Source organism: Entelurus aequoreus, linkage group LG01 (genome assembly GCF_033978785.1).
Source record: "Entelurus aequoreus isolate RoL-2023_Sb linkage group LG01, RoL_Eaeq_v1.1, whole genome shotgun sequence".
NCBI classification, from domain to species: Eukaryota; Metazoa; Chordata; class Actinopteri; order Syngnathiformes; family Syngnathidae; genus Entelurus; species Entelurus aequoreus.
In genome coordinates this window covers 90,988,677-91,014,475 of record NC_084731.1, presented here as the reverse complement: position 1 = coordinate 91,014,475, position 25,799 = coordinate 90,988,677, and the positions used below count along the sequence as shown (strand labels likewise).

The 25,799-nt window shown below is 39.0% G+C and overlaps 1 protein-coding gene across 8 annotated transcripts in view; it reads left to right on the top strand.

Annotated features, from left to right (window-relative positions):
* LOC133659064 (neural cell adhesion molecule 2-like) overlaps positions 1-25,799 on the top strand; it is an 831,315-nt gene that overhangs the window by 673,104 nt on the left and 132,412 nt on the right. For all 8 annotated transcript variants that reach the window (XM_062061786.1, XM_062061755.1, XM_062061746.1 and 5 more), the window contains one exon: positions 25,319-25,469. In XM_062061786.1, coding sequence (XP_061917770.1) covers positions 25,319-25,469 — 151 coding nt within the window. The remainder of the gene's footprint in view (positions 1-25,318; positions 25,470-25,799) is intronic.

The following is a 25,799-nucleotide window of genomic DNA, read 5'->3' as shown; positions in this document are numbered from 1 at the left end:
TACCGAATTTTTCGGACTATAAGGCGCACTTAAAATCCTTTCATTTTCTCAAAAATCGACAGTGCGCCTTATAACCCGATGCGCCTAATGTACGGGATAATTCTGGTTGTGCTTACCGACCTCAAATGTATTTTATTTGGCACATGGTGTAATGATAAGTGTGACCAGTAGATGGCAGTCACACATAAAGTATATGTGTGGACTGCAGGTTGACGCCTGTTCAATAAATTAATCTAGCAAGTACGCGTAAGCAAGCGACACCAAACTTTGATGTTTCATTGAGAATAGAGCGCATTACATGCAGGGCTCAAAAAATCTGACAAAATGTTTTAGTACGACTTCGGTAAGCTACAAAGCTGCACCGCTTGATGGATTGTCAGAGCATTACGGCTAATGTATAGTCAGACGTACTGCGCTTCAACATAGCAGTGACGTGCGGTGAGGTTCATGGCTGGTGAGGCACTGACTTCATCACAGTCAGATTTACAAACATATGAACCCTAAAGAGTATCTTATTCACCATTTGATTGGCAGCAGTTAACGGGTTATGTTTAAAAGCTCATACCAGCATTCTTCCCTGCTTGGCACCCAGCATCACGTGTTGGAATTGGGGGTTAAATCACCAAAAATGATTCCCGGGCGCGGCGCCGCTGCTGCCCACTGCTCCCCTCACCTCCCAGGGGGTGAACAAGGGGATGGGTCAAATGCAGAGGACAAATTACACCACACCTAGTGTGTGTGTGTGACAATCATTGGTACTTTAACTTAACTTTAACTTTACACATACAAACTGTAGCACACAAAAAAGCACATTTAATTAAAAAAAAGTTATTATGGTCTTACCTTTACTTATAAATGAAGTCCATGCGCTGCTCCTTTTGAACAAAAGCATCGATAACTTGTTTATAGAAGTCTTCCTTATCTTTCTTCAGTTTCAAAAGTCTCTCTGTCTCAATGGAGATCTTCTTTTAATTATTACCTCCTGGTTCGATTGAAAGTCCAGTTTAGAAAACTGTTTTATTTTAGATATGTAATCCTCCATTTTAAAAGTTCAGGCGAGAGGAAAAAATAAACGATCTCTGCTAACTGTTGCTGCTTGTTGTCACTTCTTCTGCAGCCGAGTAGTCGCAAGAATGATCGCTGGGATCACTACCGCCCTCTACCACCAGGAGGCGGGACTACTGCGAGCCTCACCCAGTGCGTCTTTGCAGCCATTTTATGATTGCTCAGCACAAGAAATATGTTACACACATACAGTTGTTGACAAAATACACTCTATCAATCAATCAATGTTTATTTATATAGCCCTAAATCACAAGTGTCTCAAAGGGCTGTACAAGCCACAACGACATCCTCGGTACAGAGCCCACATACGGGCAAGGAAAACTCACCCCAGTGGGACGTCAATGTTAATGACTATGAGAAACATTATATACCTCAGCTAACTAAACTATGGAAATGTATAATATAATTCATATAGCAATACGGTCTCACTGCACAGCAGGCCAGCAGTTAGCCGAGTCATTGCGCAATCCATGGCGAGGCTCAACTGGCTGGTGACTCACCGCAAGTCTCTTCTCAGTATTTGAACGGCAAATGTGAAAATTCAGCGATTTTGAATACAAATAATCTAAAACTGGTGAAGTTAAATGGAAAATAACTTTATAGTATAATCACTGCATACATATAACAATTTAATTATTTTTTTTTCTTTTTACATTTTTTTTCCTTCCATGATGACACGTGAGGCCCCGCCTCACCTGCCTCTCCTGACTGTACGTCACTGCAACATAGGGGTAATATTATGGTGTGTATAAGGACCCCAAAATGGGACCTACTAGGAGACATTATTTGGCATTGTGTTTTGCAATATTAAGCAAAACCAACTTGTCTTACCTATTGATACCTGTTGTTGTGTATTTGGGATCTGCATGTCCCGAAAATTTGCGCGTGTCCACCATTGTAGTTTGTGCCTTAGTCAATGAGCACCTTCTTTTTCTCGATCCTCTTGTTGGGGGGAATTCATCCTCCACTGTTGCCATTTATGATTGTTTTTAAACATTTGTTTGAGTTTTTCGACATATACATTTGGTAGTGATACAATTAAATAATTGACAAGATGACACCAGTAAACAACACCAAAACGTTTAATGTTCCATTAAGAATATAGAATATTACACACAGTGCTCAAAAATCTGTCAAAATTTTTTCGTACGACTTTGGTAAGCTTGATGGATTGTTGGCGCATTACCGCTACCGTAGTCAGACGTACTGTGCTTCTACATACAAGTATTATTATGGTGTGTGTATAAGGACTGCAAAATGGCACCTATTGGCAGACATATTATCTAGTGTTTTGTTTCGCAATATTATGCAAAACCAACTTTTCTTACCTTCTGGTACCTGATGATGAGTATTTTGGATCTGCATAAGTCCTGAAAATGTGCTCGCGCCCGCCATTGTAGTTGATTAGCTTCTTCTTTTTCTCTATCTTGTTATGGGGCATTAATCCTCCAGTGTTGCCATTTCTAATATAAAGTATCGTAAAGTTCTTACTAGGGTTGTACGGTATTCCGGTATTAGTATAATACCGCGATACTAATGAATTATTTTCAGTACGATACCGTCTCTGAAACGTACCGGTCCCGCAGCGCCCGCTTCGAAGTCACGTCGTGACATTGCTGGTTTACCAGCAGACGAGCATGTTCGGCAGCACACAATCACAGAGTACTTACAAGCAGACACAGTGTGCAGACAGAAAAGGGAGAACGGACGCATTTTGGCTTAAAAACTAACGATAAAGGTGAAGTTATAACACTGAAATGCCCTCACGAAGAGATGCTTTAAAACATGGCTAGCTAGCTAGCGGCTAACGTCCATCCGCCGCCGGCAGTGTTTTAGCTACTTCTAAATCACTAATCCTGGTCTCCATGGCGACAAATAAAGTACGTTTCTTACAAGTATCATCCCTGCAGGACGAGGAATAGCTAAACATGCTTCACTACACAACGTAGCTCACCGGCATCAAAATGTAAACAAACGCCATTGGTGGATCTACACCTAAAATCCACTGTAATGATATCAAGTACAGGCATGTATCTAGTCGATACTACTATGATTACGTCAATATTTTTTGGCATCACAACATCTTCTTTCGTTTTAAAAAAATTTATATTATGTTTATAAACTCAGGAAATATGTCCCTGGACACACGAGGACTTTGAATATGACCAATGTATGATCCTGTAACGACTTGGTATCGGATTGATACCCAAATTTGTGGTATCATCCACATAAAGTATCAAACAGAAGAATAAGTGATTATTACATTTTAACAGAAGTGTAGATAGAACATGTTAAAAGAGAAAGTAAGCAGATATTAACAGTAAATGAACAATTACATTAATAATTCATTTTCTACCACTTGTCCTAATAATGTTGACAAAATGCTTGTCTTTGTTTGCTTACTTACTACTAAAAGACAAGTTTTCTTGTATGTTCACTATTTTATTTAAGGACTTAACTGCAATAAAAAAAATTATGTTTAATGTACCCTAAGATTTTTTGTTAAAATAAAGCCAATAATGCAATGTTTTTGTGGTCCTCCTTATTTAGAAAAGTACCAAAATAATTTTAGTACCGGTACCAAAATATTGGTATTCATTCAACACTAGTTCTTACTTATATCTGTCAGTAGACTCGCTATGGAAGCGCTAAAAACTACCGGTGTAGTGAGTTGTTGTTGTTGTTCCACTGAATGTCATTATAACAGTTAGCGCCATCTTTTGACACTTCTTTGACTCCCAACCTTACGCGCTACTCCGGTAGAACAAAGATGACGGCAAGAAGACGCTGTCGAAGTGGAGCCACGTAAATACAAAACGGCGTGTCCTGAAGCGACTGTCAGAAAGTGACTAGAAATGGTCTGTAAGATGTAATCTATGCAACATTTTGACCAAAGAACCACCATTACATGTTATGTAGACCACAAGGAAGTATTTTAGAAAAAAAATCACAATATGACCCTTTATAATCCGGTGTGCCTTTTGTATGAAAATAGACCTAAATAGACCCGCTCATCGTCAGAGCGCCCTATGGTCCGAAAAATACGATAATTGCACTGTGTAGTAGAAAATGTGCCCTTTAGTTACCTTTCAAACTGAATGCATTGGGAAGGACATGACACATAAGAGGTCAGGTCACCCTGACAGAACTAGTTCTGTTGGTGGGGTGATATTTGAACATTGGACAGTTGCATAAGTTGTTATGATAGAATTAGACCATATGGGAGCTTATAAATAACAAGGGAGGACCAAGCACGGTGTGCATTCTTTCTAATTCCTTGGAAGATGTACCATCTTTCGTCTCATGAGATACTGTCTGCATAAACATATGTCTTTCCAATCCAACTGTGTACCATCTGATTGGGTAAATCAACTCTTGTAACCAATTCTCTTTTATTCCTGTTTAAGACTCGGACTTTTCCACTACAACTGCAAAAACTGAAATCTAAGTAAGATGACATATCTCAAATAAGGGTGATATTTGCTTATTTTCTGTCTGATAAGATAATTCTTCTCACTAAGCAAATTTTATGTTAGAGTGTTTTACTTGTTTTAAGTGTTTTGGTCCTAAATGATCTCAGTAAGATATTACAGCTTGTTGCTGAGATTTTATAACCTATATTGAGTAAAACATGCTTGGAACTAGAATATCAACTGTTGCAAAGCTGTGTCATTAACACTCACAAGTATAAAACTACTTTTTTAAAGTAATAATTTCTTACTTCAAGCATGAAAAAAAAAATCATGATGCCGAGCGCATATTATTATGTCAAGATAATGGCACTAGCGTTTACTTAATTTAAGAATATTTTTCAACATATTGAGCAAAAAGGTCTCTTTTTTTTTCTACCAAGAAAAGTGCACTTGTTATTAGTGAGAATATACTTATTTTAAGGTATTTTTGGGTTCATTGAAGTAAGCTAATTTTACTTGTTTTGGAAAGTCTTGACAAGCCGAATTTTCTTGTTCTATAGGCAGATAATTTTGCTTAGTTCAAATAAAATACCCCTAGTTTTTGTATTTTTTTTTTCTTGTTTTTGAACACTGACTTTTTGCAGTGTATAGTCCGAAAAATACGATGATTGCACAGCAAAAACTGAAATCTAAGTAAGATGAAATATCTCAAATAAGGGTGATATTTGCTTATTTTCTGTCTGATAAGATAATTCTTCTCACTAAGCAAATTTTATGTTAGTGTTTTACTTGTTTTAAGTGTTTTGGTCCTAAATGATCTCAGTAAGATATTACAGCTTGTTGCTGAGATTTGATGACATATATTGAGTAAAACATGCTTGAAACTAGAATATCAACTGTTGCAAAGCTGTGTCATCAACACTCACAAGTATAAAACTACTTTTTTAAAGTAATAATTTCTTATTTCAAGCATGTAAAAAAAAAATAAACATGACTTTGACACAATTGTGTCTCATAATTAAAACAGATGACAGCCAAATGGGCTTTGCTGTTTTATTATAACAATAGAAAAGATGTACTCATAAAGTAGTACACTTGTTATTAGTGAGAATGTAAGGTATTTTTGGGTTCATTGAGGTTAACTAATTTTACTTGTTTTGGAAAGTCTTGACAAGCCCAATTTTCTTGTTCTATTGGCAGATAATTTTGCTTAGTTCAAATAAAATACCCTTAATTTTTTTTTTTGTTTTCCTTGTTTGTTTCTTTTTTTTTTTTTTTTTTTTTTTTGTTTGTTTGGTTTTTTTTTTGTCCTGTCCAGCTTCTCAGGCAAATCATATAGTAGATGTAGATGCCCATATCGGCTGTTCAGATTTACTTTACAAAAGAGAAGTGTAGGATACTTCTTTTGTTGCCTTATTTGTATTTGACTTTATTGAATGTATTTATATTATCATTTGGTGGAGCCTGGCCGGAGCAGGAGGGGATAGAAAGAGAAAAAAAGGAAGACAGAGGGGGGAATTGTGGGGACAAGAGGGGGATTAGACAGAGAGACAAAAACAACAACAGCAAACACAACAACAACAACAACAACAACCACAACAACAGAGCAACATCAGCAAATACGACATGTACAAATATGATGGTAAAAGTGATAGCAAATAAGCAGTTAGCGAAAATAAGAAATGATACAGAAATGACAATGAGCATTATTACACTACAAATGGAGCAATACAATACAATTTCCTTGTTTTTGAACACTGACTTTTTGCAGTGTGCTTCATTTCACAGGCAAAAATTCTAAAAAGGAAAAAAAAAAAAAGAAGCTTTTTTTTCCCAATTTTCTTGTCAGCATTCATTATTTAATTGTAAAAAAGGACATTGAAATTGATTGAACTTTAGGAAGGTGATTATCCTGCAGTCAGTGTCAAACACACACACGCACCTCCATGTCTTTCGTAAGGCCTCATGCCCCCACACGAAGAAGGAAAAAAAGAAAAAAGAAAAAAAAGCGCAGCGCCTCTTTTGTTCTGGATAAAGGTCGCCACGGAGATAAATGAATGTGTGTGTTGGCTTGAATTGCTTTGGTTGATAAATAATGCCGGAAAATGAGAATAAGTGCTCCTCTTCCTGCTGCAAATGCAATTATGGAAATGCGACCCGCACACCCCGAAACACGCACAAAGACAACACGGCGTGTGGGACGCGAGGCGTGATGGACGAGCACGGTCATTTATATTTAAGGCAGGACGTTCCTCTCTCAATTTGCTTTGCAATCTGCATATCCACTCTGCTCCTCTGTGGGCCTCATAGGGCTTTGTTCCACTCACCGTGTAGTGCTTACACTCTTTATCAACCACCACCGTCACCCTGCGGTTGCCCGGATTTAATTAGCAACCACAGTGGGATTTCAGGCAGACGGGTTTACTTTTGTATTTATTCACTTTTACAATCACCCACATTTCAACTAAATAACATGAAATTACGCATACAAGAATGTATTTGATTGATTAATTCATTGATTTCCCTGTGACTGAGTCCTGAGAGTACCCAGCCTCCGACCCTAAAGTCTGCTAAGATCAATCATAACTAGGCTTGGGTACCGAATTTGATACTTTTATAGGTACCGACCAAAGTCCATTGGTACTATTGGGTACAGATTCACATGAAGTGGAACTGTGCTATATTTCAATATCTTTGTTGCACGTGATGTCATGACTGGTTGCAGCCTCGGCACCAGCTCAAGCACTTGGCCAGGAAACAAGCTGGACTGCCTCTAGGTCCGGGGTCAGCAACCCGCGGCTCTCTTTAGCGTCGCTCTAGTGCAGGCCTGGGCAAATATTTGACTCGGGGGGCCAGATTTAGATAAAAAAGTGTGTCTAGGGGCCGTTATATCTAATTTTAGGAACACTAATACAAAACCTCACAATAATGATTGAAAGCTAAAAACGTTATGACAGACCGCCTTAAAAAACGGAATGGAATTTGACATTTTTTTACTGAATGAGACACCCAGAATGTACATGAAAATAAAGAATGTGGGATTTACAATATTAACTATGAAGGATAAAACACTGAATATTGACAACATATTTTACAATCAACCGAAACACAACCAAAATGCAACAAACAGTGAAATATGAACGCGAAGGGTAAAAAAAAACCCACCTACAATCTGAGATATCTCATAGTGACCAAAGTAACTAATTAGATGACCATAGTAACTAATTAGATGACCATAGTAACTAGTATATCCTGCAGTTTCCAAGCATTGAAAGACTTAGTATAGTTGAAGACTTACGGTTATTAGAAAACATCACTGCACATCATAATGGCAGCTACACTTTCCATCTTAAACATCTAAAACAATTATTTAGGAATGTCCGGCGGGCCAGATTGAAAAGCTCAACGAGCCGCATGCGGCCCCCGGGCCTTAATTTCCGCAGGTCTGCCCTAGTGGTTACCTGGACCTCTTTCAGGGATGTGTGAAAATGGAAAAAGATGAAGAAAAGAAAATAAATGTTGTTTTAATATATTTTCTGTAGGAGAACAAACATGACACAAAACTTCCTAATTGTTTGAAATTCCACTGTTTATATTATACAGGCTTCACTGATGAGAGAATTTGGCAAGCACCGTTTTGTCCTACTAATTTCAGCCATCCTTGAACTCATCGTAGTTTGTTTACATGTACACCTTTCTCCGACGCTGCCACAGAAAGACGTGTTTTATGCCACTCCTTCTTTGTCTCATTTTGTCCACCAAACGTTATATGCTGTGCGTGAATGCACAAAGGTGAGCTTTGTGGATTTTATCGATTTGCTGCAGTGCTTATCAGGCATATTCGGTCAATCCACAACTGCAAGCTAATCGATGCTGACATGCTATTTAGGCTAGCTGTATGCACATATTGCATCACTGTGCCTCGTTTGTAGCTATATTTGAGCTCATTTAATTTCCTTTACTTATTTAGTTTATATTTGCACGTCTCATGACACATTATCTGTATGTAGTATTGGCTGCATTCCTGATAGTTGTCCCCACTCAGGTCCGCATGGAGCTGCGGACCTGAGTGGGGACAGCGGCGACAGTCTGTTTTCACGTCCGCTTTCCCACGATATAAACAGCGTGCCTGCCCAATCACGTTATAACTGTAGAATGATCGAGGGCGAGTTCTTGGTTTCTTATGTGGGTTTATTGTTAGGCAGTTTCATTAACGTCCTCCCAGCGCGGCAACAACACACAACAACAGCAGTCACGTTTTCGTCTACCGTAAAGCAGTTTGTCTGCCGTAAACAGCAATGTTGTGACACTCTTAAACAGGACAATACTGCCATCTACTGGATAGCCTCCGGAACACTGAAATTCAAGTATTTATCTTATTTATCGGGAGAGGCGCTGAATTCCGGGAGTCTCCCGGTAAAACCGGGAGGGTTGGCAAGTATGGTATAATCTGTACTGTTAAACTGGTCACGCAAAATGGTTAATGGTTGATGGTTGATTATATGACAGAAATAAACTTATTTCATTCATTCATTCATAAACTGATAAGGCCTCACCCACAAAAAGGGAGTACATTATACTCGCAACAGATATTCCAAGGTGAAACACAAAGTTCACTAACGAGCATAAGGAAAAAACATGGGATTATATTAGCTGCTTTAAAGGCCTACTGAAATGCGATTTTCTTATTTAAACGGGGATAGCAGGTCCATTCTATGTGTCATACTTGATCATTTCGCGATATTGCCATATTTTTGCTGAAAGGATTTAGTAGAGAACATCGACGATAAAGTTTGCAACTTTTGGTCGCTGATAAAAAAAAGCCTTGCCTGTACCGGAAGTAGCGTGACGTCACAGGTTGTGGAGCGCCTCACATCTGCACAATGTTTACAATTATGGCCACCAGCAGCTGGAGCGATTCGGACCGAGAAAGCGATGATTTCCCCATTAATTTGAGCGAGGATGAAAGATTCGTGGATGAGGAAAGTGAGAGTGAAGGACTAGAGGGCAGTGGAAGCGATTCAGATAGGGAAGATGCTGTGAGAGGCGGGTGGGACCTGATATTCAGCTGGGAAAGACTAAAACAGTAAATAAACACAAGACATATATATACTCTATTAGCCACAACACAACCAGGCTTATATTTAATATGCCACAAATTAATCCCACATAACAAACACCTCCCCCCTCCCGTCCATATAACCCGCCAATACAAATCAAACACCCGCACAACACACTCAATCCCACAGCCCAAATTACCGTTCACCTCCGCAAAGTTCATACAGCACATATATTTCCCCAAAGTCCCCAAAGTTACGTACGTGACATGCACATAGCGGCACGCACGTACGGGCAAGCGATCAAATGTTTGGAAGCCGCAGCTGCGTACTCACGGTACCGCGTCAGCGTATCCAACTCAAAGTCCTCCTGGTAAGAGTCTCTGTTGTCCCAGTTCTCCACAGGCCAATGGTACAGCTTGACTGTCATCTTTCGGGAATGTAAACAATGAAACACCGGCTACATGTTTGTGTTGCTGCAGCCGGCCGCTAACACACCGCTTCCCACCTACAGCTTTCTTCTTTGCTGTCTCCATTGTTCATTAAACAAATTGCAAAAGATTCACCAACACAGATGTCCAGAATACTGTGGAATTTTGCGATGAAAACAGACGACTTACTAGCTGGCCACGATGTTGTCCCAAAATGTCCGCTAAAATCCGTGACGTCACGCGCAAACGTCATCATACCGAGACGTTTTCAGCAGGATATTTCGCGGGAAATTTAAAATTGCAATGTTAAGATTTCATCATTGATATATAAACTATCAGACTGCGTGGTCGGTATTAGTGGCTTTCAGTAGGCCTTTAAACATGACTATGGATAAAGAAAGAACTCTTAAAAATATAAGCATTCTCCACAACTTCTAATTTACTGGCACATCATTGTCCACATAATGTCCCATAAAAGAGCCCGATAGAGCAAAAGAATGTGTGTCCTCAGTCAGTCCCGTTGTGTGTGTGTGTGTGTGTGTGTGTGTGGATTTCAATTGCACACCCGAGCAGAACGCCTCCTACAAGTGATCGTGAAGCCTGACAGCGACACGTTGGCGGCGGACAACAATAGAGAACAGATAATAGAAACATTGATGCACCCAGCACCGAAGCCTCCGTTGACCCCCATTTCCTGCAATCACAAAGTTGTTATCAAATGACATTTTGTTGTTGTCACACGGACGAGGTGACGGCGTAATCAAACGTTAACAGCGTGTGTCTAAAAAAAAAAAAAAAAAAAAAACGCCGCTAGAACAAGATGACGACAGTGTGTTTGAAGCCGTGTTGACATTTACAGCTGGCCTTTCCCAATATGTGAGAAGTCTGCAGCACGGTAATAGGAGCAGCCCAGCCTCCCCCCGTCTGAGAGTCAGATGCCGGATTGTTTATTTTTATTTTGCATTCTGCAAGTATCTCTTCGGACTCCTCATGCTCACCTTTTCGCTGCCCATGGCGCACACAAGGGAATGCATGGACATGTGCGTAGTCCGTGTGCACAAGTGCTCGTCTGCGCGTCACTGTTTCAGTTCTGGACGCTTGCCTCTACTGAGCTGCATATCAAACAGGCTGTGCTCGGCCTCCGCGCACGCACGCCGCCAAGTTGGCAGCGAGGAATGGTTGGCGAGGGCGGTGGCGGGCGTGGGGTGTTAGCCAGTCATTTCCTGACTGAGAGGCTCCCCTCCTGGAGGATGGCCTCTCTCTTTTCTCCCCCCCTCGTTGATCCCCTCCGTCTTCGGCATTCCGAACGCGCCCGCTCCTCCTATCCCGTTGACCCCAGCTGGCGAGGCAAACAGTGAAAGTGTGAAGTGCTGAGCCGATGCACCTCATTGGCTGACGGCACCGCTGTGATAAGAGTGTCGATAAGCGAAACGGGATAAAGCCGAGAGCCTCTAAGAGTGCGATGCAGAAAATGTCTGTGTAGGTTAAATGTATTCACGCTGCAAAAAAAAACAGCTGACAAAATATAGGATAAAAATAGATTTTAGGGGGGAAAAATACCAAAAAATAGTGAAATTCAATCAATCAATCAATGTTTGATAATATAGCCCTAAATCACAAGTGTCTCAAAGGCAGGGGTGTCCAAAGTGCGGCCCGGGGGCCATTTGCGGCCCGCAGCTAATTGTTTACCGGCCCGCCACACATTCTGCAAAAATTGCAAAATTGGTAGTATTGCAAAAATTAAAAAAAACACTTTAAAAAGTGTAATGAGGTGAAATCTAACGAGAAATAGTTGCAATGTTGACACAAAGCTGCCATGCAGGCTGTCTTTTTTTCTTTTGTCTGTCTTTATTTTTCTTTTTTTTTGCCATTGCTCCAAAAAAAAAAAAAAAAGACAAAAAATCTATGGTATAATGAATTATTGACCTATTCATGGCTCCAATTACTTCAAAAATGTCACTTTAAAATGTTTTATGTGGAAAAAATATTGCATATATTGTGTGGTTGCCATATAAAAACATCAAAGATTTCTTTGGCAAAAGAGCATAAAAACAAACAAAATAATAGTTCAAACGTAACATTGACAGATATATCTGAAGTTGATCTCATAACTTCAGTGTTGAAAGTTAAAAAAAATCAAATAAAAATGTATCACTTTATGAGTGGGGGACCTTTTGGATCCCAAACATATTTAGTGGGATTTTATTAATATTTTCACTGATTTCTCAAAAATATTAAAGAATTAAAATCAATGGTGTCCTGCATTATTGATCTTGTAGAGCTCTAATTACTAAATACTGCATATTTTCAGTTTTACCATAAAAAACAAAGTTGTCTTTGACAGAAAAGGCATAAAACCTTTTTTTTTTTTTTTTTTTACTTTATATCAACCTGAAGTTGATATAGAGATTTACTGTAAGCGTTAAATAAAAAAAATATATAACAATTTGACTTATTTGTAATGTTTTAATGACTGAGACCCTTTATGGTCCCCGGGAGCCCTAAAGGTTAAAAAAAAAAAATCCATATATTTTGTTATGGTTTGAAAATGAAAAATATCAAAATGGCCCCCGCATGCTTAAATTTTTCCGTGTGCGGCCCTCAGTGGAAAAAGTTTGGACACCCCTGCTCAAAGGGCTGCACAAGCCACAACGACATCCTCGGTTCAGATCCCACATCAGGGCAAGGAAAAACTCAACCCAGTGGGATGACAATGAGAAACCTTGCTACTAGTCACTTAATAAGTCATCCTAAATTAAGATTTGTTTATCTAGAAATTAGCAGGACTTTTAATATTTTAAATAAATATTTCATTTTGAAAACAAGTATTTTTAATTTGCACTTCTTAAATTAAGTACACTATATTGCCAAAAGTATTTGGCCACCTGCCTTGACTCACATATGAACTTGAAGTGCCATCCCATTCCTAACCCATAAGGTTCAATATGATGTGGGTCCACCTTTTGCAGCTATTACAGCTTCAACTCTTCTGGGAAGGCTGTCCACAAGGTTGCGGAGTGTGTTTAATAGGAATTTTCCGCCATTCTTCCAAAAGCGCATTGGTGAGGTCACACGCTAATGTTGGTCGAGAAGGCCTGGTTCTCAGTCTCTGTTCAAATTCATCCCAAAGGTGTTCTATCGGGTTCAGGTCAGGACTCTGTGCAGGCCAGTCAAGTTCATCCACACCAGACTCTGTCATCCATGTCTTTATGGACCTTGCTTTGTGCAAGGAAGGGGCCCGCTCCAAACCGTTACCACAAGGTTAGGAGAATGGAATTGTCCAAAATGTTTTGCTCTCTCAGGGAGAGCATGTCCCAAATTCCAAGCTGCTGTTTTGAGGCATGTTAAAAAAAAATAATGCACTTTGTGACTTCAATAATAAATATGGCAGTGCCATGTTGGCATTTTTTTCCATAACTTGAGTTGATTTATTTTGGAAAACCTTTTACATTTACATTGTTTAATGCATCCAGCGGGGCATCACAACACAATTAGGCATAATAATGTGTTAATTCCACGACTGTATATATCGGTATCGGTTGATATCGGAATCGGTAATTAAGAGTTGAACAATATCGGAATATCGGATAACTGCAAAAAAGCCATTATCGGACATCTCTATTTAGCACTTAGCAATAGTGTTGCATGATGCTTAGTGTTTCACTAAAGATGGATCTGTTCAGTACAAAGCTTCTAAAACTTGTCAATAATCCTCCTTATATCAAATCTCCCTACTCCTTACTCAAAAATATAGGGTTCCTGATTATCATTTTCCCAAAGTTGTCCTTGTTGTCGCTCATAAAGTCTGTCATGTGTAGTAGTGTTGTTGTTGAAGGAAATAACAAACATTTTGATGCGCATGTGAAATTAATACTCCACCGTATGCTACGAGATAGTTTCTCGGGTGCACGAGATACATGTCTAAAAAACAAACAAAAAAAAAACAAACTTATATATATATATATATATATATATATATATATATATATATATATATATATATATATATATATATATATATATTTTTTTTTTTTTTATAACTTCATAAAAAGTTTCTCGTGCGCACGAGATACATGTCTAAAAAATGTTTAAAAAATTTTAAAAAATTATAAAAAATGTTTTTCCCCCATGTCCCTTTAGGGGCTCCGTACTTTTCTCACATAAGGATTGTGAATGATAGGCAAAATTCCACCAAAAAAAACACAGTAACTTACAGCTTACAGTACGTTTATAGAAGCTCGGGGGACATCCCTGGTAGAACCAATGAAAGAAATACCCCTTGATATACTTTCTCAGACCACCACCACATTTCCTCTGATTTTGCCTTTTATGTAATAATATGTATGTTACTTACTCTCTGTTAGTGGTCAAAAACTTCACTGCTCTCTTTCACATTTGGCAAACAGAATAGGTGTGTCCAGCACAAATGAATGACGGATAGCGGCGGCACAGTGTAGCTCCACCAAAGATAAAGAATGTGACATAAACAAAGGAAAACAATGGAGGATGTCCAGTAGCGCAGTCCATAAAGACTTGCTTTCTGCTGTTTGCGAACAGAAATTGCAAATACTGGTACCCTATTTTCCAGACCATAGGACTCACCGGATTATAAGGCGCACTGCCGATGAATGGTCTATTTTCGATCTTTTTTTCATATATAAGGTGCACCGCATTATAGGGCGCATTAAAGGGGTCATGTTATTTTTTATTTTTTTGTAAATGGAAAACACTTCCTTGTGGTCTACATAACATGTAATGGTGGTTCTTTGGTCAAAAATGTTTTACATGATCATCTTCAAGTCGCTTCCGGATGCGCCGTTTTGTGGGCGGTCTTATTTACGGCAGCGTCTTCTCCCCGTCACCTTTGTTGTAGCGGTGTAGCGTGCAAGGACGGGAGTGGAAGAAGTGTCAAAAGATGGAGCTAACTGTTTTAATGACATTCAGACTTTACTACGATCAATAACGGAGCAGCATCTTCTCATCCGGAAACAACAACAAGGCCAGAAATGTGTCCCGTGAAAAACCGAACTAAAGTTCCTTGGGTGAATAATGTAAACTCACTACACCGGTATGTTTTAGCGCTTTCATGGCGAGTTTACTGACAGATATAAGTAAGAACTTTACACTACTTTATATTAGAAATGGCAACAGCGGAGGATGAATGTCCCATAACAAGAAGATCGAGAAAAAGAAGAAGCTTATCGACTACAATTTTTCAGGACTTATGCAGATCCCAAATACAGATCAGCAGGTACCAGAAGGTAAGAAAAGTTGCTTTTGCATAATATTGTGAAACAAAACACCAGATAATGTCTTACCTTATACACACACCATAATAATACGCGTATGTTTAATGCGCCTACAATCCATCAAGCGGTGCGGCTTCATAGCTTACCAAAGTCGTACTAAAACATGTTGATACATTTTTGAGCACCGTGTGTAATGTTCTATATTTTCAATGGAACATATACAATGTTGGTGTTCTTTACTTGAGTCATATTCCCATCATATTGCAATCTACACATATCTCTTATGTTTGACTGCCATCTACTGGTCACACTTATCATTACACCATGTACCAAATGAAATTGCTTCGAGGTCGGTAAGCAAAACCTGAATTATTAGGGTACATTAGGCGCACCGGGTTATAAGGCACATTTATGAGTTTTGAGGGGGAAAAAAGGATTTTAAATGCGCCTTATAGTCCGGAAAATACGGTAGTTGTAGGAGAGACCCGAGTTCCTGTCCTGTCTTCTGTTATGCAAAGGGTGGGTAGAATACCCAAAAACTGTACTCGAGCAAGAGTACTGTTGCTTTAGAATAATATGACAAAATTAAAAAGTACTTATCAAAATAATTATTTGAGTAGTTATTTTCGTAACACAAAATACCGGGGACCATTACTGAATGTAAAGAGGATTCCCCTGCAAGTATAACAGCAACAAATAGCTAAATTAATGATTTATTATACAAACCCCGTTTCCATATGAGTTGGGAAATTGTGTTAGATGTAAATAAACGGAATACAATGATTTGCAAATCATTTTCAACCCATATTCAGTTGAATATGCTACAAAGACAACATATTTGATGTTCAAACTGATAAACTTTTTTTTTTTTTGCAAATAATCATTAACTTTAGAATTTGATGCCAGCAACACGTGACAAAGAAGTTGGGAAAGGTGGCAATAAATACTGATAAAGTTGAGGAATGCTCATCAAACACTTATTTGGAACATCCCACAGGTGAACAGGCAAATTGGGAACAGGTGGGTGCCATGATTGGGTATAAAAGTAGATTCCATGAAATGCTCAGTCATTCACAAAGAAGGATGGGGCGAGGGTCACCACTTTGTCAACAAATGCGTGAGCAAATTGTTGAACAGTTTAAGAAAAACCTTTCTCAACCAGCTGTTGCAAGGAATTTAGGGATTTCACCATCTACGGTCCGTAATATCATCAAAGGGTTCAGAAAATCTGGAGAAATCACTGCACGTAAGCAGCTAAGCCCGTGACCTTCCATCCCTCAGGCTGTACTGCATCAACAAGCGACATCAGTGTGTAAAGGATATCACCACATGGGCTCAGGAACACTTCAGAAACCCACTGTCAGTAACTACAGTTGGTTGATCCATCTGTAAGTGCAAGTTAAAACTCTCCTATGCAAGGCGAAAACCGTTTATCAACAACACCCAGAAACGCCATCGGCTTCGCTGGGCCTGAGCTCATCTAAGATGGACTGATACAAAGTGAAAAAGTGTTCTGTGGTCTGACAAGTCCACATTTCAAATTGTTTTTGGAAACTGTGGACGTCGTGTCCTCCGGACCAAAGAGGAAAAGAACCATCCGGATTGTTATAGGCGCAAAGTTGAAAAGCCAGCATCTGTGATGGTATGGGGGTGTATTAGTGCCCAAGACATGGGTAACTTACACATCTGTGAAGGCGCCATTAATGCTGAAAGGTACATACAGGTTTTGGAGCAACATATGTTGCCATCCAAGCAACGTTACCATGGACGCCCCTGCTTATTTCAGCAAGACAATGCCAAGCCACGTGTTACATCAACGTGGCTTCATAGTAAAAGAGTGCGGGTACTAGACTGGCCTGCCTGTAGTCCAGACCTGTCTCCCATTGAAAATGTGTGGCGCATTATGAAGCCTAAAATACCACAACGGAGACCCCCGGACTGTTGAACAACTTAAGCTGTACATCAAGCAAGAATGGGAAAGAATTCCACCTGAGAAGCTTAAAAAATGTGTCTCCTCAGTTCCCAAACGTTTACTGAGTGTTGTTAAAAGGAAAGGCCATGTAACACAGTGGTGAACATGCCCTTTCCCAACTACTTTGGCACGTGTTGCAGCCATGAAATTCTAAGTTAATTATTATTTGCAAAAAAAAATAAAGTTTATGAGTTTGAACATCAAATATCTTGTCTTTGTAGTGCATTCAATTGAATATGGGTTGAAAAGGATTTGCAAATCATTGTATTTCGTTTATATTTACATCTAACACAATTTCCCAACTCATATGGAAACGGGGTTTGTAAAAAAAAATGTGGTAAAAACAAAGATCTGTCTAAAGCACACCTGTGAGTCAGATTAATAGCGGCGGTCATAATAAAATACAGTATGTCCTTCAAGGCGCAATCGCTTTGTAAAATATGCATGAGTCCGGTGTTTTACCTCACAAACTATTTTGGTCAGGAAGCCATGTTCTTGCAGCGAGAAACAGGAGTGTCTCCCATTGCGTTCAAGGGTCGGCTTTCTCGGGCATGAACGGTGGTTGATACCCGATACATCTTGCTGTTACTGTTGATAGCCAATGCTGCCTTCTCATGATGGATCGCTTGTTGGAAAACACCCCGGAGGAGACTGAAACTCAATAAATACCCATGTAGTAAAACTAGTGTAAAGGTGCTTTTGAAAGAGGATGTCAAAAAGTGTCCCATCTTTGAGGACAGCGCGTGTCTGTGAATACAATAGGGTGGATCCATCATCATTATTAATGTAATTAGACAATTTTATGGAATTGACTAGGAATGTTCCGATTGGGGTTTTATGCTACCTATAAGCCAATACCGATCACGTGTATCAACTGTACATTTTTCAGTGTAGGGGGTCAGCAACCCGCGGCTCTTTAGCGCCGCCCTAGTGGCTCCCTGGACCTCTTTCAGAGCGGTTATGAAAATGAAAAAAGATGACGAAAAACTTTTTTTTTTTTTGTTTTAATATATTTTCTGTAGGAGAACAAACTTGACACAAACCTTCCTATTTGTTAGAAATCCCACTGTTTATAATAAACATACTTCACTGATGAGAGTATTTGGCAAGCACCGTTTTGTCCTACTAATTTCAGCGATCCTTGAACTCATCGTTTGTTTACATGTACAACTTTCTCCGATGCTGCCACAGAGAGACGTGTTTTATGCCACTCCTTTCTTTCTCATTTTGTCCACCAAACGTTTTATGCTGTGCGTGAATGCACAAAGGTGAACTTTGTTGATCTTATTGATTTGCTGGAGTGCTTATCAGGCATATTTGATCAATTCATGACTGCAAGCTAATCGATGCTAACATGCTATTTAGGCTAGTTTTATGCACATATTGCATCAGTATGCCTCGTTTGTAGGTATATTTGAGCTTACTCAATATCCTTTACGTATGTCCTCGGTGTATTTAATTTATATTTGCATGTCTCATGACACATTATCTGTATGTAATATTGGCTGCATTTCTCATAGTTGTTTGTTTGCCGTGTTGTTCCAGACCACAGCAAATGTTACCCAGCTTGCAAAGATTGTAATACATCCATTAGAAGAAGACAGCCTGCCGTTTCCTTAAACTTGGACACACACATCTATACATTTGGCAATTTTAAGCCTATAATTTCCAGAAGTTATCTCATCCTGCAAAGAAGCCTCCATTTTACTAATGATTTCCAATGTTGCAAAAATGTGTAAAATAAAAATTAAGATACATTTGTGTCAACGAAGATTTGCATCAGCCTTTGATAGTAGGCTAATATAGCTAATATAGACACTTACATCATGTGTTGCCTTCATTATAACACTTATATAGACAGATTTTTATTTTTTATTTTGGTCCAATATGGCTCTTTCAACATTTTGGGTTTCCGACCCCTGATCTAGGGTGAATGCTAATGACAGTGTAACAATATCAACACAATATGTAAACTAGTTCCTGATTGTCTTTTATTACATACAAATTATTTGAGCACTCTAGCAAGATGTTTAGCCTCATTGTCCAGTGATAATACTACTTGATAATGGTACTTAAAGGGGACCTATTATGCAAAACCAACTTTTCTTACCTATTGGTACTTGTCTTTGTGTATTTGGGATCTGCAAAGGTTCAGAAAATTTTAAATTAAACCATGGCGGCATGCCGGAGGTATTTATAAAACGATATTGCCTTCCTTTCTATTTGCTCGAAACGGCTCGTTTCTGGGTGTTGTTGATAAATGGCTTTCGCTTTGCATAGTAACGTTTTAACTTACTCTTACAGATGTAGCAACCAACTTTAGTTACTGACAGTGGTTTTCTGAAGTGTTCCTGAGCCCATGTGGTGATATCCTTTACACACTGATGTCGCTTTTTAATGCAGTACAGCCTGAAGGATCGAAGGTCACGGGGCCTTGCTGCTTACGTGCAGTGATTTCTCCAGATTCTCTGAACCTTTTGATGATATTACGGATCGTAGATGGTGAAATCCCTAAATTATTTGCAATAGCTTGTTGAGAAATATTGTTTTTAAACTGTTGGACAATTTGCTCACGCATTTGTTCACAAAGTGGTGACCCTCGCCCCATCCTTGTTTGTGAATGACTGAGCATTTCACGGAAGCTGCTTTTTTTACCCAATACTGGCACCCACCTGTTCCCAATTAGCCTGTTCACCTGTGGGATGTTCCCAATAGGTGTTTGATGAGCATTCCTCAACTTTCTCAGTCTTTTTTTGCCACTTGTGCCATCTTTTTTGAAACATGTTGCAGGCATCAAATTCCAAATGAGCTAATGTTTGCAAAAAATAACAAAGCTTAGCAGTTCGAACATTAAGTGCAGTCTATTCAATTGAATATAGGTTGGAAAGGATTTGCAAATCATTGTATTCTGTTTTTATTTACCATTTACTCAAAGTGCCAACTTCACTGGCTTTGGGTTTTATATTTTACTGTACTTATTTATCCACAGCATTCCTGTGATTAATCTAGTTAAGATATTTACTCGTTGGACAGCGCTGAAGAAAAGACAAAAAACATATTTCTACCATGGAGGAGGCATGAGGTCAGACACTGATGGATTGTGTCTAACTGCTCCATTTTAGCCCGCCCACTGACTGCCTGACCTTCCTATGGCCTTGCGTTCCAAAGGCGTTTAAATGCAGCTTGGTCGGTACTGACAGAGGTGATCATTTAAGTCACCGTCTGATGTGTGTGTCCTGGCTTCAAACCAGGGTGCCACATGTTTTGTTGTTTTTTCCCCAACGCTGATATTGTACTAATCTGCAGTAATAAAGAGCCATTGCTTCAAATTGACATTAGCTGCCAAATGGAAGGACTTAGTGGGAAAACACTTTGTGCCTGATTTGCTAAGACCTAAAACCTTGCACTGAACAGTTTGTGCAATCTACAAAATAGCGTGCACTATTGGGCGTGTTCTTTGTGATCTACCAAGACTGCGTGTGCAATTGAAAAGTGGCGAAGACTGCCTTATTTAACTGAGGGTTTTGCATGTACTATACGCTGCATCACCACAGAGACACCCATTTACTGCAAATTCATGTTATTCTCATACCTGTGGCGTTTTGCTACCTTTTCAAATAAGCAAGAGACATGTACCGTATTTTTCGGAGTATAAGTCGCTACGGAGTGTAAGTCGCACCGCCCGAAAATGCATAATAAAGAAGGAAAAAACATATATAAGTCGCATTTTTTGGGGAAATTTATTTGATAAAAGCCAACACCAAGAATAGACATTTGAAAGGCAATTTAAAATAAATAAAGAATAGTGAACAACAGGCTGAATAAGTGTACGTTATATGAGGCATAAATAACCAACTGAGAACGTGCCTGGTATGTTAACGTAACATATTATGGTAAGAGTCGTTCAAATAACTATAACATATAGAACATGCTATACGTTTACCAAACAATCTGTCACTCCTAATCGCTAAATCCCATGAAATCTTATACGTCTAGTCTCTTACGTGAATGAGCTAAATAATATTATTTGATATTTTACGGTATTGTGTTAATAATTTCACACATAAGTCGCTCCTGAGTATAAGTCGCACCCCCGGCCAAACTATGAAAAAAACTACGACTTATAGTCCGAAAAATACGGTACCTATGATTTTCACCTGCTGCTAATCAGAGGACTATTTAAGCCTGCCTTTGCCAGTCAGTCGTCCTGGCGTCATTAGTTGTTTGCGTCAAGCCTGGACTACGTAAGTCTTAGTTGCTTCATGCCACAGTTTCTTGTTTGTTTCATGCCACAGTTTCGTGTTTGTTCTATGCCATAGTTAATGCTAGTTGTTTCATGCCAGAGTTTCGTGTTTGTTTCATGCCACAGTTTCGTGAGGTTCATGTCTATAGTTTCATGTCCTAAGTTTTTGCCTTAGCTTCCGCGTGCGATAGGCACGCTTGCCTTCGGGTTGTTTTCTGTTTTGTACCTCGTTGAGTTTTTCTTAAAATTAAATCATGATCCTACCTGCAAGTCCTGTCCGGAGTCGTCCGTTTGCCTTCCTGGGAGAACGACCCCACAGTAAGCGAAAACCACGTTGTGATAAAATATTGCAGTCGTTTTCTTCTACACTACAGTACCATAAATTTCGGACTATAAGCCACTACTTTTTTCCTATGCTTTGAACCCTGCGAATTATAAAACGGTGCAGCTAATTTTTTTAATTTTTGTTAGCTGAAGGCCATAATGCATATTAAGTTTACCAAACAATCTGTCACTCCTAATCGCTAAATCCCATGAAATCTTATACGTCTAGTCTCTTACGTGAATGAGCTAAATAATATTATTTGATATTTTACGGTAATGTGTTAATAATTTCTACACATAAGTCGCTCCTGAGTATAAGTCGCACCCCCAGCCAAACTATGAAAAAAACTACGACTTATAGTCCGAAAAATACGGTACCACGTTTTATGGGCATTTTAGAAGCAGTCGACAGTGACACCACTTTTTTAATGTATTATTTTACCACTGAAGGTGCATGGGAGAGAAGCTGTACTCCTGTGCTCCAGACGCAAAAATGCATATTTCAATAAGTGTTTTATCATGTAGGACAGTGGTTCTCAAATGGGGGTACGCGTACCCCTGGGAGTACTTGAAGGTATGCCAAGGGGTACGTGGGATTTTTTTTAAATGTCTGTCAAAAAGAACGGTGAAAAGAAATGCAACATTGCAATATTCAGTGTTGACAGCTAGATTTTTTGTGGACATGTTCCATAAATATTGATGTTGAAGATATCTTTTTTTGTGAAGAAATGTTTAGAATTAAGTTCATGAATCCAGATGGATCTCTATTACAATCCCCAAAGAGGGCATTTTAAGTTGATGATTACTTCTATGTGTAGAAATCTTTATTTATAATTGAATCACTTGTTTATTTTTCAACAAGTTTTTAGTTATTTTTATATCTTTTTTTTCCAAATAGTTCAAGAAAGACCACAACAAATGAGCAATATTTTGCACTGTTATACAATTTAATAAATCAGAAACTGATGACATAGTGCTGTATTTTACTTCTTTATCTCTTTTTTTCAACCAAAAATGCTTTGCTCTGATTAGGGGGTACTGGAATTAAAAAAATGTTCACAGGGGGTACATCACTGAAAAAAGGTTGAGAACCACTGATGTAGGATATATGTTAGTAACAAATATTCTATGTGAAAAAACTAAACACATCAATAGAATTCATTTTAATCAGCCCCTTAAGTCCTCTAGCGGCTATGAAATTATAAAAGGATGTTGCTGAATAGACGATGTGTCTAATATTTTTTGTCCGACCATCCAAATACACTATATTGCCAAAAGTATTTGGCCACCTGCCTTGACTCATATGAACTTGAAGTGCCATCCCATTCCTAACCCATAGGGTTCAATATGATGTCGGTCCACCTTTTGCAGCTATTACAGCTTCAACTCTTCTGGGAAGGCTGTCCACAAGGTTGTGGGGTGTGTTTTTAGGAATTTTCCACCATTCTTCCAAAAAGCGCATTGGTGAGGTCACACACTGATGGTGGTCGAGAAGGCCTGGCTCTCAGTCTCCGTTCTAATTCATCCCGAAGGTGTTCAATCAGGTTCAGGTCAGGACTCTGTGCAGGCCAGTCAAGTTCATCCACACTAGACTCTGTCATCCATGTCTTTATTGACCTGTCATAGACAGTCATGTTGGAAGAGGAAGGGGCCCGCTCCAAACTGTTTCCACAAGGTTGGGAGCATGGAATTTTCCAAAATGTTTTTGGAATCCTGGAGCATTCAAAGTTCCTTTCACTTGAACTAAGGGGCCAAGCCCAACTCCTAAAAAAAAAAAAAAACCCACACCATAATTCCTCCTCCACCAAATTTCACTTGGCACAATGCAGTCCAAAATGTATCGTTCTCCTGGCAACCAAATCACTAAGCTCCTGAGATCGGCCCATTCTTTCACAAATGTTTGAAGAAACAGTCTCCATGCCTAAGTGCTGGATTTTATACACCTGTGTCCGGGCCAAGTGATTAGGACACCTGATCATTTGGATGGGTGGCCAAAATACTTTTGGCAATATAGTGTATGTTGGAACTAGAGATGTCCGATAATATCGGTCTGCCGATATTATCGACCGATAAATGCGTTAAAATTTAATATCGGAAATTATCGGTATCGGTTTTTTATTATCAGTATCGTTGTTTTTTTTTTTTTTTTTTTTTTTTTTTTTTATTAAATCCACATAAAAAACACAAGAAAATAAACTTACAATTGGTGCACCAACCCAAAAAACCTCCCTCCCCCATTTACACTCATTCACACAAAAGGGTTGTTTCTTTCTGTTATTAATATTCTGGTTCCTACATTATATATCAATATATATCAATACAGTCTGCAAGGGATACAGTCCGTAAGCACACATGATTGTGCGTGCTGCTGGTCCACTAATAATACTAACCTTTAACAGTTAATGTTACAAATTTTCATTAATTACTAGTTTCTATGTAACTGTTTTTATATTGTTTTACTTTCTTTTTTATTCAAGAAAATGTTTTTAATTTATTTATCTTATTTTATTTGATTCATTTTTTTAAAAAAGTACCTTATCTTCACCATACCTGGTTGTCCAAATTAGGCATAATAATGTGTTAATTCCACGACTGTATATATCGGTTGATATCGGTATCGGTTGATATCGGTATCGGTAATTAAAGAGTTGGACAATATCCGCATATCGGATATCGGCAAAAAGCCATTATCGGACATCCCTAGTTGGAACGTACATGTCGGAAGGAGGATTCTTGTCTGTCCATTGTCTGTCTTTGCAGAGCGAGCCCTCGTCCTTTACAGCTGTGTGTGGCACTTCGTCAGTGTGCGCGTCCTTTAAAACAGTGGTCCCCAACCACCGGTCCGCGGCCCGGTACCGGTCCGTAGACCGATTGGTACCGGGCCGCGGCCGCACAAGAATTTTTTTTTTTTTTTTTTTTTTTTTTTTTTTTTTTTTTTTAAATTAAATCAAGATAAAAAACACAATATATACATTATATATCAATATAAATCAATACAGTCTGCAGGGATACAGTCTGTAAGCACACATGATTGTATTTCTTAATGACAAAAAAAAATAAAAAAAAATAAAAAAATTTTTTTAACTACACCCCCCCCCCCCCCCCCCGGTCCGTGGGACAAATTTTCAAGCGTTGACCGGTCCCCAGCTACAAAAAGGTTGGGGACCACTGCTTTAGAACCCCAAATAGCGCTCCTTAAACTGTGATTAGTGTTAATAAGTCACATTGCCTGGCTAAATAATATAGTTGCCTTTTCCCCTTCCAGTAATGTGGCATACATTTTGCTTATTAATGATGACAGAGACGCAAAATGGGTGGTATTTACTTAACAGACGCTATCCACTTTGCACACGTTTGGTAGATCAGCTTTACGTGTGCTATCAAGTTTGCACATGTTTTTAGTACACGCAAACCTGGAGTAAATCAGGCACTTAGTGAGTTGTTGTTGTTTTCTTAACACAGAGCACCATAACACACACAAATAGCTTCACCTTACCATTTCCCTGAGGGAACTCTCCTGAAGCAATCAATAAAGTACTATCTATCTATCTTTCATGTCCTCAGAGCCAGGATGGACGCTTCGAGGTGCGCGGACGCCACGGCAAGTCGGTGCTGACCATCGCGAGCGTGAAGTTGGCGGACCTGGGTCGCTTCGACTGCGAGGCGCTGAGTAGGATCGGAGGCCATCAGAAAAGCATGTTTCTGGACATTGAGTGTGAGTCCATGATGTTTTTTATCCTGCCTTACAGTGCATATCGATGACATGTAAAAAAGATCGTTGCTATGACCACACTGTGTTAAAAACAAGCAGCTGCAAACAAAGTCACACCTGCTTTGTCCGTGCAATTATCTTAAACAATGTGTTGTCTGTGCAGCGCTTGCACAGACAACACACTGCAAAAACTGGAATCTAAGTAAGATTATATATCTCAAATAAGGGTGATATTTGCTTATTATCTGTCTGATAAGATAATTTGTCTCACTAAGCAGATTTTATGATAGAGTGTTTTACTTGTTTTAAGGGTTTTGGTCCTAAATGATCTCA